General features: G+C 56.7%; 1 protein-coding gene across 6 annotated transcripts; it reads left to right on the top strand.

Annotated features, from left to right (window-relative positions):
• The first annotated feature begins 597 nt into the window (after positions 1–597).
• On the top strand, positions 598–8370 carry LOC308657181 (uncharacterized protein). 6 transcript variants are annotated; one of them, XR_014023870.1, is made up of 4 exons: positions 598–1232; positions 1584–1666; positions 6985–7305; positions 7913–8370. XR_014023870.1 is itself a non-coding variant. In XM_081308677.1 (3 exons), exons 1-3 carry the CDS (start codon positions 701–703, stop codon positions 7177–7179), a joined length of 810 nt encoding a protein of 269 aa, XP_081164803.1. In that variant the 5' UTR covers positions 598–700; the 3' UTR covers positions 7180–8370. The 6 variants fall into 6 exon arrangements, 1 of the variants encoding a protein (XP_081164803.1); XR_014023872.1 differs by adding exons at positions 4617–4791; positions 5191–6720 and having other exon boundaries at positions 598–1666; positions 6985–8370; XR_014023873.1 differs by adding exons at positions 4617–4831; positions 5191–6720 and having other exon boundaries at positions 598–1666; positions 6985–8370.
• Positions 8371–9994: the final 1624 nt, after the last annotated feature.

The raw sequence follows: 9994 nt of genomic DNA, 5'->3' as shown, positions 1-9994 counted from the left end.
AGGGTGAGACAGAGGGAGGACTGGATCCACTTCCATCAGCCCCAGATCCTGGCTCTCCTCACGTCTTTCTCCACCCTCCTCCCTGACCCCCCAAGATGCCTTTGATGATGATAAAAATGGCCGCAGTGCTGCTAACGGAGGGGAGATGACGGCTGCGGCAATTGAACTGTGTCCCCCAGGAAAGAGACCTTCGTGTCCTGACCCCTGCACTTCAGAAGTGAGCTCCGCGGAAAATAAGGCCCTCGCAGAGTTCCAATGACGTCATTAGGGTGAGCGTTAGGGGAAGGGGCGATCTGGGACCAGACATGACACTTGGGGAAGAGGATGTGAGGGGACTCGGGAGGATGGCCATCGGCAGGCCGGACATCTATCTACTGAGGCTACCGGACATCCAGAGAGAGGCCTGGGATGGAGCTTCCCCAGCAGCTCCAGGGGGACGCAGCCCTGCTGACACCTGGGCTGGGCGCTTCTGGCCTTGGGAACCGGGGACAACACTTGTGCTGTTCTAAGCCATGGGATTGGCAGCACCTGATTGCAGCAGCCCAGGGACACTAAAGCTCTGAGGGTGGCAGGGTGGTGACGGTGTGAGGGCTGGGCAGAGGCCTGGCTGGAAGGGCTGCCCAGGCAGGGACTACACTTCCCAGAGACCCCGGCCTCTGGGTGGGGCCACGGGACCCGTTCTCACTCTTATCTGGTCTCGATGGACAGGGTGGCGGGGCTGCAGGCCGCTCAACCCCGCAGAGCCTGCCGGGTGCTCTCCCTGCAGCTGGCCGACCAGTGGCCAGGCAGTGGACCTTCACCCCAGCTGCTTAAGGCAAGGAGCTCTGGGGAAGGTGCCAGCCCAGGGGGTGTCATCGCCGGGCTCTCACAGCCACCTCCTGTTCAACCAGCACAAAGGCACGGCCACGGGTCCCCTCCCGGCTACTGCCTAGCCCACACCAGGCCCTCGTGGGCTCCCACTGGACACTGCCAGGTCCTGCCCGCCCTCAGGCGCTGCACTCACCCGGGCCTCGGCAGCCCCTGCTTAGGGACGTTCTCCACTCTTCTGCTGAAGGCAACCCCTCATCTTCAAGGGCGAGACTGGCTTCGGACAGAGGCCATAGGGGGCGTGCAGGCTTGGACTTGGAAGCCAGGTGGCCTTGGTCAAGATTGTGTTTCCAGCAGGACTCTGAATGAGCTACACGGTCTCTCTGAGCCTCACTTTGCTGGTCTGTCACCTAGAGATGATAACAGTCCGTACTTTTGGAACCACGAGAAGAGACCAGTCGGTGCGGGAAAGTGCTGGCGCGTAGGGCCTGGTGTGTGCTTAGCCAGGGGTCTGTCAGTCATTTTCCTTCCGACTGACCAGGACATTTTCCTCTGAGAGTGGCACCTGCTCCCACTGCCCTCTACCCTGCCCACTGCGTTTCCTTTTAGGCTGGGCCAGGATGAGCTGGGTTTCCTGTCATTTGTGCCCAACAATACTTGACCCACTGGGGCCGCCGGCTCATCCTCTCCTGTTCCAGGCTTCAGCCCTCTGCTCCTGCCTCCCGACCTGCCCTCCCACAGAGTGTCCCCACTGTCTTTCTTCCTGCTCTGCCCAGATGCCACAGTGCCTTCAGGGGACCTGAGAAACCCCAGTCTTGAAGGCAGCGCTGGGGAAGAGGTGACCCTGAGTCAGAACCAGGTGAGTTTCATCCCTGCCCCTCTCCTGAGTGAGCATGGCCTGGGGATCCGGCCCAAGCCGTGGTTCATTGCCGGGACACCTGCCGATGTCACAGCAGCCTCACAGGACTCTTAAATGGATCGAGTGTGCTAGCTCCTGAGAAGGGTCGGTGGGTACACAGAGGGTGCCCAATGGTTGTTGGTGACATGGATCTGGCCTGGCACTTCACCTCCACAAGGGCAGGCATGAACCCCGGGGGAAATCTTACCACCAGCTTCGCTCTGGGAAAGGGAAATAGAAACTATCCTAATTCCAAAGAGTAAATGTCAGAGGCTTGGGAAGGATTCCGAGGTTCCGAAAATAAATATGGGCACCGAGGGAGGGGGACGGGAGGGAGAGAGAGGAGGGGGGAGGAGGAGGACAGGTGAGAGGTGGAGAGAGGATGCCGAGGACCAGGGCGGGAGAAGGGAGAGGAGAGACAGACAGACAACACTAACTTGAGCTGCTTCTCCTGGAAGAGAACTGGCCACCCCCAGCCCCTGCACGTATTACCTGGGGCTGGACCAGATCATGCTGCAAAGATGCAGAGATGCAGCCCATGGGCTCTGCCGCCCCTCTCAAAATGTCTTTTGAAAAAAAAATGAACAAATTGGCAATGTTTAAAAATTTGGATTTTACACTTAAAAATCTGTTTGTTTGTTTGTTTGTTTGTTTGTTTTCCTCGTGAAAAACCAGAGTTCTGGTCTGAACCCGGAGCTGGGGCGGGGCAGTTTCTGCTCCCACGGGAGGGTCTTGAGGTTTGGCATGGACACGGCCCTCCCCCATCTGACCTCCCTCGTCTCTGAGCACAGCCTCTCCTCGGCTCTCCTGAGTGCTCTCTGTCACCTCCAGGTGACCCCCCAGGCCCCTGGAGGATTCGGGGTGGAGACCCTGGACTGAAGGGTGTTCAACCTTTATATTCTGGGACCATCTTAATTCAAATGCCACCTACTCTGGGGGCCTTCCCTGACCACCTGAGACAAAATAGCCCCCTCCCCTTCCTCTTCATACTTTTGCTCACCGGGAAGCAGCAGAGAGGCTGGGCTGGGGTCCCTTTAACGTTTGGGAAGGCTAACATTCAGAGCAGTAAAGCAACCAGCCCGAGGGCACACAGCCTGCGGGTGACTGAGCCAGGGCTGTTTCACTTGAGCCCTGTTGGCCTCTCGCTGCTGGGCGTGGCTTTGCCAAGGTCCTCATGACAGAGCAGGCAGGGAGGGACTCTGGAGCCACCAAGCAGAGGGGACTTCCATTAGCCTTGTCCCCAGGGGCTCTGCCTGGCACATGGTAGGCACTCAGCCATGTTCATGGGGAAAAGAAATGACTGGATTTGAGATGCGGACATCTCGGTTACATAAAAACCTATATGTGTGTGTGTGTAGGTAAGTAAAATATCTAGAAGCAACTATTTTCGGGGATGGGATTAGAGGGAATTTCATTTTTGTTTTTGGCAATTTTAAATGTATTTTCAAAAGGAAAAAAAGAGAAAAGAGAAAATCCCAGAGCTCTCTTCTCTATAATGCTCCTGTCTTCTAGTTCCAAGGAATTTATTGAAAATAAAGATTCAACCATGTTTCTGCTTAAAACCCCAAATCCTGCATGTGGCCTCTGGGCCCTCCCTGCCTCCTGGAGTGAGGCAGCAGGAGGCTGGTTGGGAAGGGAGGCTCCCAGGTCCTGACCTTGCCACCTCCTCCCTGAAGCCTTCCTGAGTCTCTCTGGGGACCTCTATGAAGTCGCTTGTCCCTGGCATCTTGTCCACCTCATGTTAATTGGCGATTCCTAGTTTACATTAAGACTCCCTCCCCCTCCACGAGCAGGCTCTTCTCAGGGTGGGGCCCTGCCTGATCATTCCTGGGTGCCCAGTCTCTGACCATGGCCTGGCCCGTGTTTCCCCTTCTGTGTGCTGGGTGGGCCTCCAGGGCCAATCGCCAAGTCCCCCGCGTTCTAGGACGGATTCTTCAGAGCCTCAGTTTCTCCTCTGTCGCATGAGGTGGCCACCACCCCTGCCTCCCCTGGTGCCGTGAGGACACTGCCCGGGGTGTGTACTGAGCGTGGGCAGCACCACTCTCAGGTGGGGGCGTCTGTCCAAAGCCACTGGTCTCGCTCCACCCCAACCCTGTGGCATCTGCTGCCACTTCTGGAAGCTGCTCTGAGCTGTGCAGGTCTAAGCTGCTCAGCAGAAATTCTCCCTTTTGATCTGACAACCCACAGAGGGGCTGAGATCAAGGCCCAGCGTCCCTTTGAAATGCAAAACCCTCCTGTCCCCCAGCTGTTCCCAGGGCCACTGTGGCTCCCAGCGCTGCTGAGGCAAAGCCCCAGCCTGAACACACTCTCAGGGCCTGTGGGGCCAGGTCTGTCCCCCCTACCCCCATTCCATTGTGGAGGCTGAGGCCAGGAGAGTCCCCAAGGCCACTCCCGCAGTGGGCAAAGCCAGGTTCCTAGCCAGGCCTGTTGGGGATCTGTCCCCTGGGCGTGGCCAGCCTGCAGGTCATCCCAGGAGCCATCCAGGGGAGCTTCTAAGAGCTGCAAGGACACGTCTCTGCTGACCTTGCTGGGTCTGTGCTGGATGGTCACCTGCTGCTCACTGCAGGTGGGATACTGCTGACCCTCAGGTCACAGAGGCCTCCTGTGGGACTCTGGGGCTCCCAGATGGCTCTGGACCAAGGTGGGGGGAACCTTACCAGGAAGGGTGTGGAGGGAAGGCAGTGGGGAGCACGGCATCAGGGTGCAGAGGAGGGGAGGGGACACAGAGCGAGAGCTCTGCTCAACAGGGGCAAGATGTAAACCCCAAGGCACACCTTCCAGGCCCCCCTCCCCAGCACAACTCACCTGCTTTACCACCCAGTCAATCCCTATGGGGGACGAGTGCACTGATCAGGTGAGGGCTCTCGGAACCCCCATCTCACCTCTGAACCTTCTGCCTTGACTCACGCAGGAGCTTTTCGGGGTGCTTCATACCTAAACCACAACAGTGACCCAGGAGGCTGCTCTGGCCAGGCTGTGTTTGCAGCTGACACGGCCTTTGAAGGGGATCAGCGACTCATCACCACCTGATTTGGGTCCCAGCCTGAGGCCATGTGGCCCCTCGGAGGCTCCTCATTAACCACCTAGTATGTCGGTTCCGGAGGCCCGAGGACCGTGCAGAACCATGTGAGGGTCCATGGGCACTACTGAGCAGCAGGGTCTGAGCCCGTGGCCGGGCACCCTTGCGGGTGGAGACTTGTGGCCTTGTGGCGGGGCACCCTGAGAGCCCAGTTCACCTGGCAGAGTCCCCTGGAGAGTGGGTTAAGGGCGTGGTGGGCTCTGAAGAGTGAGTTCCCCAGGTTCGTGGGGAGACTGGGGGCAACTGGGTGGAGAGAGGCTCTGGGGATGGAGGTCTGGGGGATGGTGGGCACAGCCCCATGCCCGGGTGGTCTGCACCGAGAGTTGGGGCAGAGGGGAGGTGGGTTAGTTTCCCACCTTTACTTTAACAAACCACCATCCACTTTCGTCATCTCCCCACCCTGAAGGTTGTCAGTCCGAGGAGGTCCCACGTGGAAGGACAGGTGGGACTCTTCCTGTTTCTGCCCAGGATCGAAGCCTTCGTCACATCTGCGAGGTCCCTTTGGCTTTGTGGGATGACACGTTCAGAGGTCTGGAGATTAGCACGGGGACACCTTTGGCATTATCCCCTCAGCAGGGAGGAAGCCGGCACCATTTATTGAGCATCTACTTGATGCCAAAGACCAAGGGGAATGCTCAGCTTATCTCCCTTTGTCCTCACAGCCACCCTGCAAGAGAGGCTGTGTGTCCCATTTTACAGATGAGGAGGATGAGGCTCAAAGGGGCCCATGAAGGATCCACAGTGAATAAGAAGTAGAGGCATGATTGGAACCCAGGTCTGCAGGCTCGCCGTCTGTGCCCCTCCCATGGAGCCACAGCACATCTCCTACAAGGCAGAGCAGCTGCCAAATGCCTGGTGACTTGAGGACATGCCTGCTCCCGGCAGGAGAAGCCCAAGGCTGGTGGTCCTGCGCCAGGATACAAGAGCTGCAAAGCGCAGCCGTCAGGAAACCGCTGGCGGCCCGATACTGTCACTCCTAGCGGACGATGCTGTCGGGCAGAGTGGCTCTGTTCTGCAGTAGAGCGAGCTACAGAGTCCCATTAAGTCCTCTGGTCTGATGACAACAGGTATTGGTGGAGTGGGCGCCGAGCTGGGCGCTGCATAACCGTTCCTGCTCTACAAGGCTCCTGGCTGGGTTTTAAGAATGCGTGGAAGGTATCCTCTCTGCCTAGACAGGAGAATCCCAATAAATTATGTTTTCTCTCCTGTTCGTTCTAGAATATTTTCTTTTCTATCTCAGAACCTGTCACATTCTGCATGAGAAGTGGCTAGTTTTCCCCCTTTGGAGTAAAAATAGTTGGAGAGTTTTCTGGGAAAGGTGCTGGTTTGAAACACTAATAAGACGACCTACACTCCATCCTCCGGGTTCACGGCCGCCCAGCCAGAATCGCAAGGCTTCAGAAGCTCATTTGCCAGGGGATCCTGCCCTCCAGCCTGCGGTTTCCCACTCTGTTTAGTGCACATGCTTACGTGCGCGAGCGCGCGCACACACACACACACACACACACACACACACACACACCGGGCCTGTGGCTGCCTGGCAGGCTGGAGCCTTCTTATTTACACTGCTGCATTGTATATGCTGATAACATGATTTTAATACATTTATAAACATTTGGGGATCTTCTCAGTTATTTATTTTGCAGTTATTTTTAGGAGAAAATAAATGGTCTTTGAACTCTAATAAAATCACTGTTCCGCAGCCCTGAACACACTCAGTGAATGTGAGCAGAAGCTGGAGGAGAAGACGCCTGCACTGAGCCAGTGCCCCCCATTCTAGGCCTCGCTGGGCAGACTGTGCTGTGCAGCTTTGCAAAAGTTGCTTCCCTTCTCTGAGCCTTACCAGTCCCTTCCTGATGTTCACGGTCTGACTATGCCAGGAGTGTGAGGTGCCATGTAAACAGGAGCTGCGGGATTTCAGTTGTTAAGCAAACAGGTATCTACTATGTGCCACACACAAGGCTGTCTCTCAGGGAAGCCGACCCAAATCTGACCTCAAAGGATACACAAATGTGTCCAAATGTGTAAAGAAGCTGCTCTGCTGTGAGATTCCAGGGGTTTTGTGAGGGGTTTTGTTCATGGTTCAGTGTTGTTCCCTCCCCTGCTGCCCCTGCCCACCTTGGCAGCGGAGCATGACCCAAATCCCTCCCTGGCAATGGGGGCCAGGGGTCCGCCAAGCTGAGCACACTCTTTCTTTCAGGCCACGGATACCCCTGCACAGCTAGAGGCCAACCATGTGGAGCAGAGCTTCATGGACACCTTTAATCCTGTACCCCACACGCAGGCTCGAGCCATTGTGTATGCAGCGCGTGTCACCCCGAGAGGCAGAGGCCGGCCTGCCCCATCGATCCCCACGGCTGCCACCGAGATGCCTGCCTCCCGTCAACGCTGCTGAGAAAATTGGGCAGGAGGCTGTCATTTCTCTTCTCCTCCCCCACATCCTTTCTGGAATAACCAACCCTCTCTGTTGCCGACACAGACCGGCCTCACGTCTGCTCCTCAGGCCCCGGAATCTGGCCAGGTCTCCTCCTAGGGTGGACCTCAGGGTGCTCACCGGCTCTGTAGCAGTCCTGTGAGGTGGGGACTTGGGGGCTGAGTCACTTACCTAAGAAGGCACAGCCAGGAAGTGGCAAAGCTTTGCTCCGTGCCCCGGGTGTGTGTGGGGGTGTCAGCCATCTCACAGTGAGCATTCAAGGAGCCGTCCAGGGGTGGGAGGTGGACGGGGAGGTGGGGCTCCCTGGGTGGGCTCCTGGAGAGCTGGTGACAGCAGGACACAGGCGCTGGAAAGGAGAGAAGGCTGTATGGGGGACAGGGGACTAGAGGAGGTGTGAGTGGGGCGGGAAGGTGACCGCAGGTGGGGGGCTGCACCAGGGCCTGGGGTCTCTGCTCTCCCTCTGCTCACCACAAAATCCAGGGGACACAGGGCTGGCCGTGAGAAAGGTGGAAGAGACCCGTCTGTCTCCAGTCTCCACCTTCTGGGGACTCAGGGGCACGAACAGCTTTTATTAGAGACCAGGGGCTTCTGAAGTCCCCCCCCCCGGGGGCTGGCTGAAACCTGGCTCCCATCAGCCCTTCTCTCTCGTTCTAGCTCCTTCTCTCTCGTTCTAGCTCCTTCTCTCTCGTTCTAGCTCGTCCTCGTGGCGCCCCACGGAACCCACGTGTGTGTCTCACTGTGGCAGCCAGAGAGACCACAGCGGATGGGCCCTGGCTGCGACCCACTGATACTTCCCTTCCCAGATCTAGAGCCTTCCCTGGCCAGGATGGTGCTGTGTCCTTCCCAGCCTCAGGGGCAGCCTCCAGGCGCACGGCAACCCCGGGTCAGAGCGGAGACCCACAGATTTCCAACTGCCGTCGGTTGTGATCTTGCCGAGAGCCTGGGCCAATGCCACCCAGCAGGCCCCTGGTCAAGGCTCTGACAGTGTCCCTGTTTCCCAGGTGGGGAAACTGAGGCGCGGAGGGTTTGCCCACTGTTTCTTGTGTCTTTAAGTGCAGAGCCTCTGAACCCTGGCCTGGTCCACCCTCCAGGGTCTGTGCCCTAAGCAGCTGCACATATTGCCATTGTCCCTCTCTTCTGGATGACTTTTTATTTTTCTCTGTACTTGGGAAATCATTCTCGTGTGTAAAAATAAATAGAATAAATACTTAAAGAGCTGGACTCTTGTCTCCTCCGCCCTGGCCTTCCTGAGCTCAGGAAATGGCTTCTAATATCATCTTCTCTGATAAAATAGAGGTAATGAAATCCCATGATGTTTATAAAGGGTCGGACGTGAGGCCAGCACCTTGTCTCACATGATCTGCCTAAAAACCTGAGAGACCAAGTTTAATTATCTTCATTTTACAAGGGAGGATGCTCTAGCTCAGAGAGGTCGAGGAATTGACTGAGGTCCCATAGCCAAGCAGTGCCGGGACCCACAGAACCGACTCCAGAGCCCGTGTTCTGAGCCCTCAGCCAGGCAGTTCTCCAAGTCTGCATTTCATGGGTGGTCGAGGGTGGAGTAGCGTGAACAAACTTGTCTTGGTTTCTGGTGTCCAGAGTCTGTACTCAGAGCCCGAGTCATCTTCAGGCTGTTTTGAAAGCAGGTGGGCTGAATGCCTGTGCCGGTGGCTTCTGTGGCTGTTCTTGCCTGGATGATGGCCTCTGTAGCTCTAGGGCATGACTTGACTTGCCGACTCCCTGTGCTTTGTGTTCTGTAGAGCTGTATTCACCAAGACGGTCTCTGAAGTGAGCAGGGAGACTCCCACATTGCAGCTCTAGCCTCCTCATGGCTAGACCATGGTCTTCAGGTCCTGATGTCTCTCATCCTGACCTATTGGAGCAGCATCACCTAATTCAACAGTCAGCCGTGAAGGGTGCCTAGTTTGAGGCCCTCCGTGTGTTGAGTGTGTATTAGGCAGGATAGGTAATGCTATGCTGCAGTAACAAGTAACCTCCAAATCACAGTGGCTTAAAAAAACCCAGATATTGATTTTTGCTGATCCTACCTGTCCACTGTAGGTTGAGTGGGTTTGACTCTATTCATCATGGACACCCACAGAATCTGGGGGATAGAGCAGCTATTGTGCCAGGGGAGAGGAAAACCCTGGTGGTTTTGCACGAGCCACCAAAGATGATCCAGAGGAAGTGACAGGCATCACTTCTGCCCTGATGATACACTGTGCAGAACAAGTCTTGAGGTCCCACTGAGCCACGTGGGACAGGACAACAGTCCCACAAGGAGCCTGGAAGAAGGAGATGTGAAAACATTTGGCACAGTGCCTGGCAACCCAGGCCTGGGGAGGTAAACGGTAATGACTCAGCCCCTGTCCCTTGTCCCCAGGGGACTTCCAGTTCCAGTAATGGCCATGCTGATTTTTTTTTTCCCATTCCAGCCTGGTGGGCTTGGTGGGTGCAACTGTCCCAAGAGACAGAGCCAGCAGCTAAGTGACGAGCTGGTGGTGACAATGGAGCCTGGCTGTCCCTGGGCTGGGATTTGACTCCGCGTCTGTCTGGCTCAGCACCCAGGTCTCCTGTCTCTAAATCATGGTGACTTCAAAACCATCAGAAAATGGGGGTTGGGGGAGAGAGTGAGTCTGGGGTGGGAAGCTGTGGAGCAGGCAGTGCCACAGACCCCTGCCATCCAGGGATGAGTGAGAGTCCCCGAAAGGACCACATCCTGATGGGTGGACAGGCTCTGAGATGTCAGAGGCGCGAAGGGCCCCGTGGAGCTGGG

Source organism: Spermophilus citellus (genome assembly GCF_964194105.1).
Source record: "Spermophilus citellus genome assembly, chromosome: 9".
Taxonomy (NCBI): Eukaryota; Metazoa; Chordata; class Mammalia; order Rodentia; family Sciuridae; genus Spermophilus; species Spermophilus citellus.
This window is presented reverse-complemented; position numbering and strand designations above follow the sequence as displayed.

What these genes read in the sequence shown, in the direction of transcription:
- LOC308657181 (XM_081308677.1), top strand. Translation starts at nt 701, where the DNA reads ATGGACAGGGTGGCGGGGCTGCAGGCCGCTCAACCCCGCAGAGCCTGC. An exon ending in GTCACCTAGAGATGATAACA is followed by an intron (nt 1,233 to 1,583) that starts GTCCGTACTTTT and finishes TGCTCTGCCCAG; the next exon opens with ATGCCACAGTGCCTTCAGGG. An exon ending in TGACCCTGAGTCAGAACCAG is followed by an intron (nt 1,667 to 6,984) that starts GTGAGTTTCATC and finishes TCTTTCTTTCAG; the next exon opens with GCCACGGATACCCCTGCACA.